Here is a 20,395-nt window from a genome sequence, read left to right as displayed (position 1 = left end):
GGGGGCCTCAGCTGGTCATCACTCAGTGCCTGCATCAATTTGCTCATTGACCCCTGCTCAGGCTCCAAGAACCAGGTCCCAGGGGGACTCACCTCCCCAGACCTGGCCTGAAGCAGATACACCAGACTCATGTTCACTCATGGGGCTGAGGTTATTGTTGGTATTTATGAGGCACGAACTCAGCTGTTGCAGCCAACTGGACACAAGAGCAAGATGCAAAGGGCTCGGTTTCATTGTGCTGGAATGCGTTGTCCCGCTCATTCAGCAGGGGTTTGTGGGGAGCACTCATGATTATACAGGGGGAAGAAAAGCCCCACCGCACATGCGATTTCCTCCTTGTAAAGCTCAGGCAGACTTTGAAATCTGAGGCCCCATAAAATGATGGTTGGCCTGTGAAAGTGTCCTAGGATGCCCTTCACAGTGTGGGAGCTGCACAGAGGGGCAGCTCATATGTTTTCTCCTAGCCTCCCATTTGAAATGCACAGCAGCAGGCAGACTGGCTCCAGCATTCCCATGTGGCACCGCAGCTGGGGATAGGGCAGCTCTGCCCACGCTGACCTGCTGCAGGTCCTTCTGCTGCATGTTCGGTCAAAACCGTGATGGGGCTGGGGCAGGATGAGGTCCTGGCCATCCTTAGCCAGTGCAGGGAAGGCAGGCCTGGAGGGGGCCGCCATCAGATGGGGCAGAGGCTGGGGGTGCTGGCTGAGCTAGCCAATTTCTGCTCAGCCCAGAGGAGGTTTGCATCCTAACCCTACTGGGGTGTTTCATACGTGGTTGTTGTTCAACTTGAATGGCATTTTAGCATACTCATATTAGTATATTTGTATTCCTGGCTGCGAAATAAGGGCAGAGGGACAAACCTGCTTGTCTGTGGGATGCAATGAATCAGAGCTGAAAGCAAAACAGGACCGTGCCCTCCTCGAGTGGCCTCTGCAGCTCCCTGCGTGGTTTGCCCCATCCTCTCCATCACCTCAGGATCACGGCAGCTCCCAGGAATGGCAAGCTGTTGGAGGCTTGGAGGAGCAAAGCGGGGAGCAGAGGCAGGAGCCAGGACAGAGAGGAAAACAAGACGGTCCAGGGAGAGAGCTCCTGGCAAAGGGGAGCACTGTTTCTTAAAATAACGCCTCCCCTCCCTCCTCCTCCTCTCTGCAAAATGCCTCTCTTGCACGAGAGCCCACAGCAGCAGCGAAAGGGAAGCCGAACGCCACTGCCTGAACGGGCCAAGCCATCCAATCCCTCAAAGGCAAGGACTCCTTCCAAGGCTCGTGCTTAACCATCCCACACGCCCCGGCCATCCTCAACCCCCGGCAGCGATTTGTCATGGGTCTGATTCAAGGCGACGTACAGTAGTATCCACAAGCATGATGCTGGGCCTCCTGCGGGTTCCCAGGAGGAGGGCAAAGCATTTAGATGGGAGCACTGACTCCTGGGAAGATTGTTTGCTTTTCTTTGTTCCACCTCCTTCCGTATGCATCTCATTTTTATTTTAAGAAATATTCCCCTGACGGAGCTGCTTTTTGGGAAAGTTGTGCCATGAGGATCCAAACTATTTGAGGATCCAAACTATTTGAGCTATTTGAGCTGTTTTGCCTACAAAATGAGTAAGAGATGGGGAGGAAAAGGCTCCCTTGTTCCAGCAGCAGAGGCAACCAGCCGGCCAGCGGATCCTGGCAGCCTGAGACACCTTTCAGCTGACAGTGCCCTGCCTCCTCCCTGGCAGGGACATGCCTGCCTGGGGTTGCATCTCTGCTGGCAGGTAACCGGGGACCCAGGCTCACACTGTGCCAGGGGCGGCTTTTACTCTCCCAGCCCACTGGCTGACTAACAGCAGCTTAGCAGGTTTAGGCATGCGGCATGTCCTGAAAAATCAGTGGGATTCCTGCACTTAACTTCATTCATTGTGGTATCCTGCAAGTCCTTGAAAGCTGGCTTGCGAGCTGATAACTTATGCTGAACTTTGGTATGGGAGAGCAGGAGGCTATTCAGTAGCATCCACAAGGGAGGGAAGAGGGGAAAGAAGTAGTGGGAGGAAGGAGGACCTTGGCACTGGAACCTGGTTATGGGGAGCAGCAGGTACCTCGAGAGCTTGCAGCCTGGGCAGCTCCTTGGAGAGGGCCAGCCAGCCATGAGCTCACTTACGGTGCTTATCTTTCCAAGTCTTACCATTCTTCACCCAAGGCAAAGAGACTTCGGTTAAAAAACACCAGGTAGAGAAGAGGGGGTTCCCATCTATGCTGCTAGTGAGCCCCCTGCTAGAGGAATCCACCTTCCCATTTACCTGGACTCTGGTAGGCTGCAGACGGTGATCCATAGTCTCAGCAGTTACGTTTTCGGGCAGGATAACAGGGTCACTGGGAGGTATAATACAGGAGGGTATGCACACAGCACCTGCAGGAGGACAGTGAGCCTTGAGGACTTCATCGGGAACCAGGCAATGATGTTTTACAGGAGGGCACCAGACCCAGACGTGTAGGGTCCTCACTAAGGGTAGAGATGGACATGGAGGAGACCCTTTTCCTCCCAACCTGGGATGACAATTCCTTCCCCAAATCCTGAATTATGCAACAGCCTACAGGAGCTGTGGCCAATTCCCTCCTCTCAGATGAGAGGAAAATTGAACGTGCCTTAAGATATAGATTCAAGCCCTGAGGGCAGGACATGGGATCCAGCATGAAAATAAGGATCTGGCTGGATGCTACAGGATGTTTGTTGACAAGTTAGGAAGCATCTTTTGTAGTTTTTCTACCACACTGAATTCCCACTGCCTTCCTATGACCCAGGAAACCACCTTGGAAAACCAGGTGGATCCCAGCCCTAACCTCAGCCTCACATCAAGTCTCTCCAAAGCTTAACCTTACCAGGCCCTGCCCTTAGACTTGCCTCAGCCTGTTTTCATTAGACCTGGATGACCGGTGTGTTTGCTTCAGAGTGATACAGGCTTTGCTCAAGCATCCTGTCCAGTGGGATGCCAGATGAGATGCAACGACTGTGACTGAGCATTGCAGCTTTTCCTGAATGCACAAAGCGACCAAATCCAGGAGAAAGCAATGGATGATGTGGTCCCTCATCTGGTGAAAGTGCCCTGTTACACACGATTGTCACTGTGGCTTTTATCTAGGACCTGCCACATTAACCCTGCAAATGTCAGCAGTAGTAACAAGTGGAGAGACCTTGTGGGGGATGGAGGGTGAGACATTAGAAGAACTACTGCAAAGGGCTGGGTTTGCCCTAGAGACGAGTCCCTGCTACTTCTGAAGAAAAGAGATGCTTGCACCGGAGCCAGCTTTAGCTTTAAGTCTTGCCCATGAGTACAACCAGAGCATGCACAAGGCTAAAGCCACGCTGGCTCTGTGTTTAGAAAAAGGATGGAAGAGAAAACAAGAATTTTTTTTTTTTTCATAGATTTAGTGGGGATTGGTACAAGAAAAGTCATTGTGACCTTCAGCATTCTGGGAGGACTGAGTCAACATAAGGTTTGTTTTTCTGTTTAGCTTTTCTCTGCCCTCACCTATGCCATATCCCTGCTCGCACTTGTACTCCACGAAATTCAGCTCCGGGGGTGGCAGGCAGGTGCCCCATAAGCTCTCACACAGTTTGAACTCCTCTGTCCATAAGCCCTCCTTGGTGCAGACGATGGGAACCTGCAAAGCAGAGGGAGAGCAGCCGGTGTTACTACTGGCAGGGCAAGGCTCACCCTGCCTGGCCACTGCCCAGCTCTAGGGGTGGGAGCACAATACAAGGACCCCCCTCCCGCTAGTGAGGTCCAGAGGGAAGTTATCCAGGGCAGCTGGGTTGCAGCTATGTAGTCCAGCCTAGGTATGCTTTGCACTACTGACCAGAAAGCAAATTGTTTTCCAGCTGCTCCTGGATCCCACCAGAGGGAATTGACCATACTTCTACTGACAAGACCCTTCCGGCAGGTTGGATGTGAAATCTGGGTGGAAAAGCCTGGCAGGCAGCAGCCTCCATCCCCAGGCAAGCCCTTTGGGTAGCAAGCATGCTGCAGCAAGGTTGCTCTTCATCCCAGCAGCATTCACAGCAGCAACCCAAACCTGCTGGACACCCTTTACTTCTGCTTTCCCACCCTTTTCACTCAAGACAAGCAGGCTTACTTAGGACCATGACTTTTTGGAAGGGTCCCAGGGAGCAGGAGAACGTCCCCAGGTAGTGATGCACCCTGGGCCATGGCTGGTATTGCAGCAAGAAAAGCTTTAGGTTTGCAGGGAAACTGCTCTTCGGTGGTACAAGGACATTTAGCCAAGCTGCTGTGTGGTCCCTCTGCACAGCTGGGCACGGGGAGCCCTGCTGTTCTCAGGTGCTCTGAAGCACAACGCTTGGCCAGTCTCTGCCTCTTCCCCAAGTCACTCACCTGTTGCCCCTGTGGCTCGCAGTTGAGGACGCACCGGCTATCCAGCTCAAAGCCGTGGGTGCAGTTGTACATGCCCTCGAAGACGGGAGGGGGGGGCTCACACACCACGGGGACGCAGTGCCCCTCTTCCCACTGCCCGCTCTCCAGGCACTGGACCTTCAGGAACTTCCTGAGGAAACACAGATGCCAGAGCGGGCTGTGGCACCCCAGACAAACCCCACCTTGGCTGGACCAAGCATCCCACAGAGGCAGGAGCAGCCTAGAGTCATCTCTCCTGGAGCACAACCAAGCCCCCTTGCGTGGGGCTTTCCCATGCCATCCCACCCCTCACCATAGGCAGATCCTCCCAAAGGGACAGCCCACATTCAACCAAGGCCTTTTTCCCCTCGCTGGGGGGATCGCACTGATTTAGGAGCACTGGATACTTTTTCCTTGCACTCACCACCCTGTTGCTCCCCACCTCTCGTGGTACCCCTAAACCATTCCTCTCTGCCCCGCAGGCCCTGCGGGTCCTAGGCTGCTTTGTCCCACCGCCAGTAGCTACATACTTTGCTGGATGGAGTGAGCCTCCACCAGTAAATCCTGCTGGCCTGTGCCCAGCTACTCCTGAGGCTCCTCTTTGTACTCCAGCCAGATCTGTCAATCCCACTTTCGCCGTGGAGCTGTCATACTGCAGCAGACCAATACCATCTTGTGCTGCTAAAACAGCCCAGGCGCAAACTACTTGCCAAAAAAACAGTGAAAAAGAAAGGAAGAAAAATTCCAGGAGCAAAGTCCACCTGCTTTTCACTCTCCTGTCCTTGGCAGCAATACAGACACCGCATCTCTTACACAGAGGCATCAAAACCCCACAAGGCATCTGGCTGGCTGGGGACCGCTCTCCCAGAAGAGGACACGTCATCGCAACCCCAGACTTTGACACATAGGTTTTGACAGCACTGATGGGCTTTACCTGAGCCAGTGCTGATTGCTCCATCCTTAACAAGGCTTTCCACCCCCCTGCCACCCCCCCACCCCCCCCCACCCCCCCACTCCTGTGCTTCTTTACTAGACACCCTGCTCCAGCTGCTTGCCCCTGCCCTCTCCCACCACTGGTGCCCGCAGGCAGGGCTCTGGGTGCACATTATGGAGTTTATAGCATGCTGCAGGTATGCGGAGGGTGGTTTAACTGGGTTGGAGAAACCCCTGGGGTCAGGCACTAAATTGCCCGTTGCTCTGAGCAGCAGCAGACATCCCATGGGGCCACCCAGCTGCCCCCCCAACACACGGTGCGGGGTCACGCAGACCGGAGAGGCAAGGGGACCCCATCTGCACCCCCACTGCCAGACCTGGAGCAGGAGCTGGTGGCCATCCCCATGACATTTCTGCTGGGAACTCCTGGATGGGAAATTTGAGAGCTTTTTGAAACATTCTCATCTTTTTAAGTATTTACAGCTCTTACAGATTCCCCTTCTTCCTTCAGAAATCAGAGATCTGTTTTTCCTAAAGACTGTATAAGGGAGGCAGTGGGTTCCTGCTGTGGTGAATTCAGGCTTCAGCAGGTGATGTGGAGGCAGGCAGGGGAGCAGACATGGCAGGTCCCCTGGCACAGAGCTCTGCACAGTATCTTCCCACAAGACCATGATAGGAACACGGGCTGCCGTGGTGTGAGCATCTGAGCAGCAAGTGGTCTAGCAAAGTTACCCCAAAAGCAGTAGCCTTGAACTGACTGAAAAGAACTGCAACTACATAAGATTTTGAAAGGGTGGTGAGGAAGAACGACTCTGGATCCTATTGTGGGCATCTGTGGTTTCAGCCCACCCCTAATCATCCACTGGGATGATGGTCACTGCCTTTTGAAGATGTCCCCATCAGACCTTGCCTCCTCCTGTGTCTGTCTGAATGCTTTGCTGTGCCCACCTTTAAAGGCAAATGGAGACAGGTGCCATGAGGCATTTTCTGTGTCGGACATCCAGGTCCTCAAGCATCATTTTCCCCATCTTGAATTGCCTGGCACGTAGGGTGTGATCCAGCTGTGCAACTTGTAAGGGTAAATCACTAGGGGTTAAGCTGATGGCGTTACAGCAATAGGAGCAAGCTGGGAGTGTGGAGAAGCATCCAAGCCACATGTAACTTCTCACTTCCCCACCAGCCACCAGAACATAACCGATGCATCCGCCGGACCTCGCTGTTGCTCCTGCAAATCACAGCAGAGGCCCTCTGCCTGGGAGCCATGGGAAGACCTGGGGAGAACAGCTGAGCATGGGGAGGGCACACTGCGGGAGCTGCAGTTTGCAAGGTGCACACTGTGGTTTGCAGCCCTATCATCTTCACAGGGGCTTCTTGTCTTGATGTGGTGCTGGAGTGGTGCCAGCATGGGGCCAGCACCATGCATGGCGTCTCCCGCCTTCCCCCAGACCTGCACCCTCCCCAGACCTGGGAGGAGATACTGCCTTGCTCTGGAGGCTCACCCCACCACCATCATCCATGCTGGGGAACCTCAAACAGGGCTAGCCTGGGCTGACCCAGGGTAGAAGGTGGCATGTGGACTGCTGTTGCACGTATGAAGAGAGCAATTTATATTAAGGCATGGGGAAGGGCAGGGTAGGGCTTTAAAATAAAATAAAATAAAATATATATAAAAAAGCACATCCTCATAGCAGCTTGAAATTTCCAGACACACCCCCCACACACCCCCACACCCCCCCAACTTCTGATCTGGGTTAGAGGTATTTCTCAAGGATTAACAAGAAAGCCCAGAAAATCAGAGTCAAAGCTTCCCCCTCCAACCAGGCATGAAGATGCCTAATGGGTAGAGGAGGCAGGAGAGACATCTGAAGCCAGCTAGGGCTGCATCTAACATGAAGTCACGAGTACTCGCCCGGCTCTGGGAGCTGAGCATGCAGGAGCCTGGCTGGGATTCAGCCATGTACTGGGGTGGCCAGCTTGGGGGGGCTGGGTCCACCGTACAGGAACAGTGATAAATGAGCCTAAAGCCTCATATCCCATAGCAGGAGACTGACAGATTCAAAAAGAACAGGAGGGAAGGAGGGAGATTTGCTGGTAAATTGAAAGAAAGCAACACCAGCTTGTAGGACCTCTGCTGCTGTGCTCCAAACAGCCTGGGAAACCTGGGCTGTAAATCTTGATCAGCGACCTTAGAGGTGGAAGTGACGCAGGAGTCTGGTTGACAGCCTGTGTTTTCTTTACCTGGCTGTTTGGGTCCCTCAGCTGCATGGGTGTTTGCCTTTTATCTGGAAGGGGCCAGACATGGGCAGAAGCAGTCAGCATGCCACCTACCACAAACGTACAGTGTCCTGGTGCCCTGCTAAACTCCGATGCTCTGGGGTTAGGCTGTCCTGCTTTGCCTGCTGTGAACTTTCTGACGTGTTTCCAGCCCCTGGTCTGCTAACTCCTTCCAGTACATTTTCTCCTCCACGTTCTCCTGCCTCCTCTGCCTCTTTCATGGTCTCTGTAGTGTTTGAAAGGGGAGAGGAGGTGGAGGGGGCTGACATCTCCATGGAAGCTCATCAGGGAGCTGTGTTGTGCTCCCTTGATCTCTGGTCAAAAGGCAGGGCGAGACTTTCAAAGCTTCCTGAAAAGACCTGGGTGCCCACTTCTTCTTTGCTTCATTCCCTCAAGCTAGTAGAAGGGTCTTAACCCCTTACAAAGGTAGCTTTGAGATCCCCAAATGTCTTCTCTCCAAGGAATCATCCTGCATTGGGCAAGTGAAACAAACCCTCTCCAGGGTCTGACCTCTTTGGTCCCCAAACTGAGAGCATCCTCTCAGCATTAGAGTGCTCCTCTAAATGATGTCCTAGATACTCCTGTTAGAGAGCTGCTTCAGATGGCACTTCACAGTGGAAGCAACAGCACGGACCACTGCGGGGGTGATGCCCATTTTCCCCAAAGCATCTGACCTCTGACTTTCAGGCCAGTTCTTTTCAATGCTGCAGCTGTGGACGATGCCAAATATTGCTCCTTGACAGTTCATTTCTCTCTGTGATCCAAGTGGGTGGATTGGTGCTGCCATCGGACAGATGCTGCCCAAATCCAGAGAGCTCCCATCACAAAGCACAAGTTCCCCTTGTAAACATTATTTTGGGGTTAGTGTAGGGATTGGCGCTCGGAAGATCTCGCGATGTACGGAAAGAGAAGGGTTAAAGGAGGCGGGATGACCGACAGACAGTATGTAAGGGCGTGACGCAGTTGAATAAACGCCATTTGCAGCATCCTCATATTGGTGTCAGTGCTCTGTGGCCCAGGGTATGGTGGACCCTGTGCCGAGTCCCACGGGGTGATCAGACGAATGTCTACAGGTTAGATGTGAAATAGCTTGGCAGCTGGAAACCAGGCTGTTATGTGGACTCTCCAGGCATTTCCTTTAGGAAGAGTCAAAGAAATTTTACCCTTCTCATCATCATCATCATCAGTCAGATGATCCTGCCAGCAGAAAGGCAGCAAATCTCTGGCAGGGTCTTGATTATACAATCAACATTTCCTCAAGGATCCCTTGTTGACAAGCAGTGATTTCTGAAGGGCTTTTCCTCACCCGGGTTAACAGATAAAAGCACCTCTGAGACAATGGATTTCTTCACCCCCTTTCACTTCCACTTATGCTACAGGAAATGAATTTCAACTAAGATTGCAGGAGCCTTCTAAGCATCCTTACTGCCCCTAGAGTAAAATTCACCTAACGAAACAGAAGTGAGGGATTCACGTGAACATCTGTGTCCAAGAGCGTCTCAGCTTGGATGGAGACAGCTGGATCCCAGCCATGGCTCAGGCCTGCATAAGGTGGGCACTGTAGCCCTACCTCACAGAGCAAAGCCCCAGAGCTTGGGTCCTCAGTTCAGCTGCAGCAGCTGTGATGTTTTACGAGGTGCATGAGAGAGAAAGGCACTGCAGAAAGCTGATCAAAAAAGCAGCTAGTCAGGAGGTGATGCTGAGCCCCGGCTGGATTGAACTCCTGCTCACTCATATTACAGCTTAACTGTCCCTGTGCACAGGGGATCCAAAGCCATCCCTGAAGGAAGGTGCCTACAAGCAGCCCTTGAAGGAAGTGACCAAGCTTCTCATAACAGTGCTGTGAGAAGCTGAGTGTGTCTTTCACATAGTAGCAGAGCGAGCTGATCCCTTGGGAACCCACAGACACCCAAAGATGCCTCTATGCCTTCCCTGGAGAACAGTTGGAGCCACATAGCTGTTGGCGAGGGCAGCTAGGGTTTACCCTCCCTCCAATGCTCCCCTCTAAAAAGGCATGATCGCTAGAGCTAGAAGAAAAATTCAAAGGGAGCCTGACTATAATTCCAAGGTTGAGCTAGTTAGCTGGCATGAGGAGTCCTCAGTGTCAGCCGTAAATCATGCCTGACCTTTGTCTAATATATAGTAACATAGTCTTGCTTTTTCATGCCCATCCACACCTATACAGCACTAAATCCTTTAGCAAGGCTGCTGCTTGCTGTGTTGATGGACAACAGGGAGGCAATAGCTCAAGAACACAGTTTCCTGAACCCAGAAAGACTTCAGAAGACCCCAAAACACAATGTCCAAATCATCAGCTGAGACCCTGCACACCAGCACATCAGGAACCTGCACCCCACGAGCACCAGCCCCTTCCAGAGCTCGCCTCACCTTCAACAACTCACTTTCTCCAAAACTGGCCTGAACAAAGAAAGCAACCTCTCACTCTGGCAGCTCCCATCCTCCGCCTGCCAGGGCTGAAACACCAGAAAGATTTCCAGCAATCCAGCAATTGACTGGCCCACTTACTGGCTAGTAGCTGCTACTCGCTACACGTGCCAAGGGGTTTATACTCATGCTGAGTGTATATGCAGAGCTCCAGATGAGATGGTACACTGACATTTACACTTCCAAGGGAAGTCTTTTGCCTTGAATCGGGCCACTCACATAGCAGTTAATCTGCATGATAAGAAAGCAATGAATTTTCTGTTTCTGTTAATGTTTTTTTGCTTACTGTAACAGGATCATACTCTGCCATCAAAGATGTCAGATGAATTAGCAGTAATGATAATACCAAATGTGAAAATGCTATGTCAATGTGCATTGCTATGAAAATATAAACCACTTTGCATGGTTTTCCTTGACTTGTCTCACAGGCTGTTCAGACCCATTGGGAAATTATACACACATCAGAGGAGCCTCGGGAACTCCCAGAGGCCATCCTTTTTACCAGCAGTTGCTGCAGCATTACTGAGATGGTCTAACTTTGCAAGCTGAGGTGATCTGATTGCACGTCCAGTCCTTGAAATGCCACAGGCATGTAAGCTGCTCTGCAGTTTGCAAAGCAGTCCATGTGATTGTAGCCATAATCATAATTTGCTCAGCTCCCCTTGGCCCAAGAAATGCTCCTAACACTGTGAAAAGCTGTTTACAGAAACCACTTCCTTCATTACGAGGCAAGAAATTTGGCAACTGCTTCCCAGTGCACAACCACCCTACCCCAGAGCAAAGTAGAGATGAAGTCTGCATCCAATTAAAACTGGAAGGGGGCATTAAAAAATTAGCACATAATTACCTGATTTGGGCTAGCGTCAAGACTCTTGGGAGGACCTGGCTAGTGCCAGGGAATCTTTAGTGACCGTACCCAATGGGGACTTCAGCTGGAGGCATCGTAGACAAAATGCTGCTTTACCCCCCAGTGTCACAATATTGGCTGAGCACAGGGCTAGTGAATCACCAGGAATTTTTCCCCGAAGCACTGGGAAAAACCTTCTCCAATTGAAATGCGAATGCTTGAGATTAAATTTAGCCAAGATGTGCAGGGGAGAAAATGTTAACCCTGACAAAAGGCAGTCATTCATTCTTACAACTCCCAATGCCTTGATCTATGTTTTATCACTTTTTGGAAAGACAGCAGCTCCAGGAATCTTCCAGCATCTTATTACATCTAATTACCTCCACGAACACTTCTGTACATGCTTAATTTTCACCAAGTGACAACTGTGTTGAGATGCATGGGAAAATTCGCATGCTTTAGGTTAAGGCACTTAACATACACGTGTGTGCAACAACAGTTTACATCTTGTTCCCACCTGCTTTCACCTAAACCAGAGGAATGCTTCTTGTATTTCAAGAAATCTGCGTGACCAGAGCAAACTACTCTGCCTTATACTTTTCAAATCAACTCTTCAAGACTGCCAGCATACCATCACCTCTCCTCCTTGCTCATGTTGAGAGAACAGGAGGAAGGAAACAGTGATAAGAGACCCACCACAGACTTACTTCTTAGGCTTGCCTGCTGTGTTCTCGGCCACATAGTATCCAGGCTTGCACTTGTAGCGACAGACGGAGCCCACATCGTGGTTCCCCTGCAGGCACTGCGGGACCAGGAGCTTGGCGTTGGCCACCGCTGGAGGCGCATCACACTCCAGCTTGCAATAGGCTTCGGGGAGTGACCAGAGACCGTCCTCCAGGCAGGTCAGCCACTGGTTTGTTCCTGACCCCAAAAAAGAAGCACGGTGTTGGGGTTACAGCTGACTTGGGGATGCAGTCCTGCTGAGGGAAGCTCAGAGCAACCAGCAAAAGTCCTCTTGTTAGAGTGGATACTGATGCCAAGGGAGGCTAGAAATCCAAAAACCATGGACTCCATTGCATGCTTGGTCAGGCTGGGGCAGAAACTCCTTGAATGCAGACAGAAGCAGGGAAGAAAAAACTTCTAGGGGATGGAGAAGGGATCTTGGTTCCGCAAATCTCCCCAAAACTTTCCCTTAAACTTCCTCTCTCTAGTGAAGCCTCAAGATAGCCTTCAGTGGGCTGAGGGCTTTTGTGTAAGACACCTATCTGTCATATTTAGTTCAGCCCATCTTCATTCTCCCCAGGTACTTTTTGCAGCTTGTCCTCACCTACCCTTACAAGCTGTCATACCCTGTGCTACATGTGCAGTGCAACATGGGAAGTAGCAGGAGGACAGGGGTGGGAGCCTTAACTGGTGTGACTGGGAATTCAACCCACCCATTACTAAATGTTTGCGTTGAGTATTACAGCCCAACTCTTTATTGTCCCTCTAGAGAAAAGGGCGTTTTGTAGACCCAGCTACTGGGTGGCCGAAACTGCACAGCCCTGGGTGCCTGTGGTAAGTGTCCAGGACTGTATCACCCACATGGTGTGGATGATGGATGGTTCACTGGGAACTGCTAAGCAAGAAAAAAATGCTGGACTGGAGTGAATAGCACTCTTCCTACTGAGAGGTTTGGATCAGCAGGTTTCCAGTGCAGACAGACTGCTCCACGCTCTCTTCAAGCATTGCTTTCTTTTTTTGGGATCACTGCTCTGCCTACAACTGCTCTTGGACCAGGGGCAAGACCATGCCTCCGCTTAGTGCTTGCGTTCCCGGAGGGCCAGTGTTGCCAATGGTCATCCCCCGCCTCTGAGCGCCTCACAGGCATGTCATCTTTTCCTTACCTATTCTTAGTATTTATTAGCCTTGAGAGCTTGGCCGTAAGGATGCGATCCTTCAGGAAGAACAAGCATCAAGCACGTCCCTGCCTCGACAGCTCAGCCGAGTCAGCTGGACCTCTAAGAGTTTACCCACATGGCTCGGCAGCCTTGGCCAAGCACCACCAGCCATCGTGTCAGCCGCTGGAAGTCACCCAGGGCGCTCCACTGAGGGGACGCCTTCCAACCGAGGGAGCCCATGGCAAACCTCCCGTTGACTTCAGCGGGAACAAGAGGCGGCTGTGAGTGATAGATCAGATTAAAGCCCTACCCTCAGCTGACCCACCCAAGGCAACGGGCATTGGTTCGTGCAGAATTTGGGCTGTCGAGTCGTCGTTCGTGTATTACCCTTTGATCAGCTCACACTGGGGATCTGCCGGCATCGCCCCGTCATGAAATGAGACCTTAATTCCCTGCAGTTTTTGCTCCTTAGATTTAACTTAAAAAAAAAAAAAAGTAAATTATTTTCATACGTTTCAGCTATAAATGTCTCCGTAAAATAGGGCACCCATTAAAATGATTTGTTGTATGTGATTGTTCAGAGCAAAGGCGCTAGTGGAAACTCACATAAAGTCCCAATGCTTGAAGCTGTCAAGGCAATTACCCCCCAAATCCCATCCAGCTCAGCCTTGCATAGACAGGAACAGTAGCTCCCTTTTCTCCGACTTGGCTTGAAAACATTCCTGCGGCTATTGATGGAGTCGGCAGAATGAAAGCCAGACCATGGCATGTCTGGGGGCTGCTGTGTGTCTGGGTGGTGAACATCTCCCAGACTGCTCTGCAGCTGTAGGCATCAGTCTCTACGGCTTTATATACAGCCCCAGGCCTCCTGAACCACAGGCTTTCCCACAGCCACCAGGCACCGAGCCACTTTTGGCTCTCTGAAGTCCTCTGTGTCTGTCCGCACTGGCTGCCTGCACACTTCTTGCCTCACTCGTCCCCAGAATATTGGAGGCTGCCAGACCTCACCAGCTATCAGAAGAAGACATCCCTAAACCCTGAGGTGGATGGATACAGGCTGCCAGCCAGGGGATGGGAGTCAGAAGGAATTATCCCCACTCTATGGCGTCTGCTCAAGGGGCAAGGATGCCCACCATTTCGGGAAGTCTCTCAAGAGCCCACCTGGCTGGCAGAAGCCAGGATAACTGGGAAATTCAAAGTAGCAATGCTCTGTTTGAAGAGCTTGGGGCAGACATGGAAAGGTAGCACCAGAAAGGGTGGTTACCTTTCTCAGCACTCCACACTGTACCTTGAAGCTTAGCTGGGTGGATGCAGGAGAAGGAGCATCTCTGCAGGTAGGTGGTCCCCTTGGGGCAGGAGAACTCGGCGTAGTACACATGGGACTGGTCAGGGACACTGCAGTCAACAGGGTCGCAAGTCACAGATCTGTCCCACCGTCCTGAGCTACACATCAGCACCACCTCCTGCTGTGGAGAAAGCAAGGCTCCATCAGACCCCTCTGAGCTTTAATCTACTGGTTTGCCACCACAGCAGAAAAAGCTGACCCACATTTCAGGAGAAGGAGAGCTTTCCCCCATTTTTCCTCCCCCAATGTGCCCTTTCTCCCCACTCTGGACACCGAGTCACAAAGCCCTTACCTGTTCACGAGGTGACATTTGGGGTGTGAAAGCAGTGAACGGCCCTTGGGGTAACATGCAAGCCACCTGCACAAGAGACCTTCTAATTCTTGGCCTGTACCTGCTTACCTCCAGAAAACGCTAACTGCATGCACGCTGAGTGGTGCTGGAGCACATTAAGGGGAAAAGGAAAACACTTTCACGATACACTACAACTTCCTGAACTACAAGTTATTCCCAGCTCTGTGTGCTGCAGTTTTCTCCCCTACAAGATTACGTCTTACTTCAGCTGTTGACAGGCAGCTCTCCTCTTGTTTTTCCCTAAATTCTCTCATGCCTCCGCCCACAGACCCTACTGAAATCAGAGGTTCATATAACCTCATTTACAAATCCTAATTACACAGACCCTCTTACACAGCTAGGGGACTGCATGAGAACCTAACCCCCAGTGGTTCCACCACTAAACATGATCAATATGTGCCACAGACTTCATCAAAAGAGAGTTGGTGGGCGATGGTGTGCCATGAGCAGCCTGGTCTACTGAAAGGTGTCCCTAGCCATGGCGTGGGGGGTGGACTAGGTGATCTTTTAAAGGTCCCTTCCAAGCCAAACTATTCTGTGATTTTGACTCCCAGACTGCTAACCCCAGCCCAGTAGTCCTCAGGCAGGGGTGGCAGACCAATGAGGTGTCTTTCAGCTGTTCCTGATGTCCCTTCACCAGCTGAGTACAACCACACTGCTTGTGCAGTCAAATGTGTGACCTGTCCTCCCAGCCAACACATTTTGATTGAACATGGACATGGTGGCTCTGAAGGACATCACTAAATTTGAGTCTGGTACTCTTGGGTGTGCAGCAGGATCATGGTGTAGCTCAACCAGGTGGAGGGGATGCTGGGTCCCACAGCCAAACCAGTAACATCACTGGAGGACTCAGGGCAAGGCACTCGCAAGCTGCCATCTACTGTGACAGCCACATGGTGAAGCTCTATCCAGAAGTTTCCCATCTCGCTGCCAAACGCAGGAAAACTGTCACCCGAGGCAGATTTATTTTATGCGGTTTCATTTCAGAGAACAGGAACATTTTGTTTTCCCTGGGCATGCCTTGGCCCACAAAGCCATGAGGCCATGTAATTAATAACCTCCCCGGTGACGAGGGGCTGAGCTGCCCCATTACACTTTCCAGCACCCACCTCTCCTTCGGCAAACACTGGTGGCTGCAGCATGGGAGACCTGCCTGCCAGGCATCACAAACACTTGCAACTCTCTGAGGAGAGGAAATGTCCACCCTGCTGACATGGCCTGACTCACCTCCATCTGTGTCCACCCCGTGCGAGTTCACACTCTCACTCAGGGTGGTGCGGGGACCAGCTCAGCCCCGGAGACTCCCGTTCCCCTCCAGGAACAGCCTGAGGATGGGATACACAGTGCCCACGACCCTGCCAAGGTCACTGCCCAGACCCAGGACAGCTCATCTCCCAAGGTTACATCAGTCCCAGGTCTCCTCCATCAAACGCTAAGAGCTGGCTTGTGGCTTTTATGAGGCATCCACCAGTTCTCTGAAAAACGGGACAAACTCTTTCATAGTGACCTCTGCGCTGCCCCGCTGATGTGGGCAGCATTACTGCAATGCAACACAAAGGAAGAAAAGTTCTCCATCCTGTCGGCTGCCTCTAAATATAGTCAGTCTGCAATGACTTCATTTTTCCCTGAGCCACTAACTTCAGCTTTAAGAGAGAAAACATCCCAGGGATGTTTAATCCTCCCAGCAATGCCCATCTAGAGAACAGAAACGTCTACCTCCCCCTCTGCAGGAGTTCGTCACCCCAGCTTGCAACATCCCCTGCAGTGACTTTTAGCCTGGCAGAGCCATGGTCTGCAGGCAGCGCTGGGCTAGGAGAGCTAGAAGGAGCGCAGCAAGGGAAAGGAGAGGGATCTCCAGAGCAGGGCCACCAGCACAGAGGTCCAGCACTAGAGCCTCCGCTGGGCTGAGGTTTGTTGGAAAAGCAGCGAGGAGGTCAGGGCTGGAGGAACAAGGTGTCCTAGAGTCACTCCAACCACCTCAGGGTGGTTAAATCTTTCTTAACTAGCACTTGGTCCAATAGGCTGTGAGGTCACCGCCACCCTGAGGTCCACTCACCTGTGTGGAGCCCAGGCTTTTCCCATTGCTGGAGCGGAGGACGAAGCCCTTTTCACAGGCAACAGTGCATGCCATGTGCCTTGGGCCATCAGAGGTACAGTTGAGGGTGGCAGCGTGAGCAAGCAGCGGCTGCATGCAGCTTCCCAATCCTGCACAGGCACCGTGGATGCAGCTATGGAGGAGAAGAGGGAAGGGATCAACCAGTGGGGTCCCAAGACTTCTTCGGCAAGGATGGGCTCCCTCCAGATGGCACCCGTGTGGGCTGCTCTGCAGGTCACAGATGCTTACAGAGATGCACACCTACCCCTCAGCCCCAGCTTCTTCCAGGCTTTAAGTCTTCTGACAACGATGCCAGGAGGGTACTTTTTCCCAGCTCTGCCTTGGCTGGACCTCAGCCCAACCCCAGCCCACATCCTCCCACAGACCATCGTGTCCTTCCAAGCTGATGAAAGGAGGCACAGCCCAACAACACTCCTTCCAAAATCCATGCTGTCTGGTGGGGCTAACTCCAGCTCCTCTGCCTCGGAGCACGCAGGATGCATTGCCTCAGAGCCTGCACGCAGTCTGGCACCAAAGGGCCCGTTGGTGCTCGGTGTACGTGGACCAAGAGAGCGAGAGGAGGGAGGTGACAGGGAGAGGGCAGGCAGACAGCATATCCAGCAAAGCCACAACTCTTCCATGGCCAAAGCAGGGAAGTTGATATCAGATGGTCCTATCAAGCAGCACTCCTGAACGCACAAGGAGTAAAGCTACAAACAGCAATCATTGTAGCACCTTCCTGAAACGCCTGCAGCTTCTCCGGCAGCAAGCTGGTCTCTACCACGTGACAATTTCTCATCTCCAACATGCTCAAATCATACTGGACACCAGAGAACTTGTGGCAATGGATCTCCTGAAACTGCACTCTGCAGTGTCATAGGGAACACACCATTAGACTCATGCATGATTGCAGCCACTCACACATGTCCTCCTGTACATACTCTGCTCACACATGTGTCTTGGACACTAGTGTTTGGGGACCAACAGTGGACAGCAAGAGATCTGTGCTTTCCAAAGGCAACAAAGCCCAGACAGTAACACTGGGTGTTTCTCCTTCCTGCTAACTTTTGAATTCATATCTTGATTTCAGTCAACCTTAGTGCAGAATAAGACAAGATTCGCAGCAACAGATGGTCAGGAAGAAAAAACCTTTTTAAAGCCTCTGCTGACAGAAGGACAACAGGTATGCTGAACCCTGTATTAGACAACAGAGAATCCTCAGAAGATTCTCCAACTGCAAGGAAAGTTTTAGCTGGAGAATAAACCTCTGCAGACATTAGGGTACCATCCATAAGATGTTCTTCAAACTATGTGCAGTGCTCCCCACGACCTCACAGCAGAGGTGCCCGAGCTTCATATCCATACAGCTACATCACAGCCTGTGGTGGAAGGGAGAAGCTGGACATGCTGCAGCTGTCTCCTCCACCCCACTCTTGTCACCTTCCCACTCTGCTTTGGTGGTCTTCATCACCTCTGCTCTTCCCACAGGCTCATGCACCATTTCAAGCCTGTGCATGTTGATGCCAGGCTCTTTGGAATCAAGACCACCTCAACATGCACCTGTCCAGCTCTAGAGACTCAGCTGTGGCCACCAAGGTGAGACACAGCTCAAAGGAGGAATTACCCTCCCCTGTGCATCATCTCAAGTTACAAGAGGTCCCAGGAAAGCTTGCAATGTGTCACCTGTCCCTTGGCAGCTTCCCACCAAGGGAAGCTGATTAATTAAGCATCACAAATAATCCCATAGTGAAGAGCAGTGCCAGCCAGAGGGCTATGGTCACCATCAGTGAAATACAGCCACTAGATTAATTGCCTGGGATGGAATGAGGCCAAGACATGGGGTTGACACAACAGCTCCCACAGGAAATACCCTGGTTATCTGGCAGTCAGGCTTTATCTTTTACCAAGTGATAACCGAGGAGAGAAGGGAGGGAAGCTGCACCCGAATGCCTCCCCTTTGCTCCCTGCCTCACACAGGGCTGCTGACAGTTTTTGTGCGCTGCGTTTCACCCAGGGGAGGCAGAGGCAGCCTTTGCTCCTCCTAAAAAAAAAAATAATAAAAAAATTGGTGCCGACAAAGACTTTAAGGGAACGCAATGTGCTGTTGACTCTGGACAAGTCCACTGAGCCAAAGACACGGTGGAAACCTGCAGGCCGCAGCCCTGAAAGAGCCGGTGGGCACCGGAGGGGACCACAAAGGAGAACAAGAAGAAAGGGGCTGTTTTTTCAATGCAGACCTGTTTATGAAGTGAGAAATGGTTTCAGGGCAGCTGCTGCAAATTCTTTCACTAGCTTATATTTCCATTTGCTTCCTTTTTAAAGAATTTGTTTTATGAGCACAGCGTTTGTCAGGTCATTAGCTTCTGAGGGCATCTGGTACCAATTGTAGCCCTCTCCCCTTCCCTCCCGCAGTCACCTTCTCCGGGCAGTTGCTTTGCTCCCTGCCTGTGCCCCCTGTGCATGCACACACACACACACACACACGCACGCTCCCATCCCCAGCTCCACCTCCCCATGACGGAGCTGCTGTCCTAAACCTCCTCGTGTGTGTGTCTCTGCACACGCATGTGCAAAAGGGGCTGAGCTTCTCTTCTTTCCAGCCTTGCTCTTGCATCCCAGCCCCCTCCTCACCAGCCACAGGCATGCAGGGAGATGCAGCTGGTGCACAGCATCCCTCCCTACCGTGGTGCTTGGTGCTATAGCAACACACCACTGCAAGTCCTTACTCCCGTGTGCCGCCGGGCACGCGGAGGTTATGTAGCCAAATCATAGACCACACGTTGGGAAGCGGGTCTGGGAGATGAGTGGTGGGTTCACCAAGCACCTGTAGGCTACAGGGCAGCTGTGCGGCCACGCTGTGACCCTGAGATGCCTGACTTCATCTGCTCGTGATGTTGTGTTGAGTCACAGAGCTCAGCACAGCCCTGGGTTGAGGGGTGGTGGTGGCACCCTCCGGACACATGCAGCCAGGCCAAGTGCTTGGCTGGAGCAGCTCTGCTGGAGCAATAGCACATAGTCCAGGGCAGCCTCGGCAGGCGGGACGATGTTGTTATTTAATAACAAGTAACAAAGCACTGGTCCTTTTCAGTGCTACTGAGCACAATTTGGTTTTCTACCAGTTCAGAAACATAAGCAGCAGTGCTGGTATAAAGTAGATCGAGAGATCACCAAGATTCTTCCTGTATTATCGTATATGCAAAATGTTATAGAGATTAATACACATAAGGGATTGACAATTACAGGTCATAATATCAAAATCTTTCTTTTTATATACACCATACGTATATACTCATACACACATTCTTTATGTGCATATAGATATATTTGAGAAATAATTAGCTTTCTCTTTGCCCCAGAAGATGACTAACTTATCACTGTTTTCTCTGTGACTAACAACACACCTCTATCCCACAAATACCCACTAGGTTTTGTGTTGGAAATGATCTGAGACCTATTGACCCAAGTTCTGAGAAGCTGTTCTCTTCCTACATGTAGCTTTGAAGTCCAGTGCTGCTAGTCTAGACCTGAAAAGGGTCTCATGTCACTAAAAGCTGTCTGATTTTCTCAAATATATCAGTAAGCTTAAAAAAAAAAAATAAAATATATATCTCATCTCTACCTACAACCTTCACCTTGATTGCTTTCTTTACCATTATCAGCATCATCATGACTATCACTGCAGTACTCTGGGCCAGGACACCCTTGAGCCTGATGGTGTACAAGTGCAGGACAAAAAAAAAAAAAAAAAAAAAAAAAAAAAAAAGGCAAAAAGCCATGGGGCCTGGCCCCATCACGATCCACATGCCTTACCAAGGTTCGGGTAAAGTGATGGAATAA

At 51.4% G+C, this 20,395-nt stretch overlaps 1 protein-coding gene across 1 annotated transcript in view; it reads right to left on the bottom strand.

Moving 5' to 3' along the window:
• The window catches only part of PAPPA2 (pappalysin 2), a 94,605-nt gene that overhangs the window by 17,548 nt on the left and 56,662 nt on the right, over positions 1-20,395 (bottom strand). Inside the window, exons 14-19 of the mRNA XM_049808511.1 lie at positions 16,520-16,691; positions 14,055-14,232; positions 11,594-11,807; positions 4,370-4,538; positions 3,509-3,641; positions 2,279-2,388 (exon numbers count right to left, since the gene is read on the bottom strand). Coding sequence (XP_049664468.1) covers positions 2,279-2,388; positions 3,509-3,641; positions 4,370-4,538; positions 11,594-11,807; positions 14,055-14,232; positions 16,520-16,691 — 976 coding nt within the window. The remainder of the gene's footprint in view (positions 1-2,278; positions 2,389-3,508; positions 3,642-4,369; positions 4,539-11,593; positions 11,808-14,054; positions 14,233-16,519; positions 16,692-20,395) is intronic.

This window comes from Accipiter gentilis, chromosome 8 (assembly GCF_929443795.1).
Source record: "Accipiter gentilis chromosome 8, bAccGen1.1, whole genome shotgun sequence".
Taxonomy (NCBI): domain Eukaryota; kingdom Metazoa; phylum Chordata; class Aves; order Accipitriformes; family Accipitridae; genus Astur; species Astur gentilis.
The sequence above is the reverse complement of the archived record's forward strand: the minus strand, read 5'-3'. Positions and strand labels throughout refer to the sequence as shown.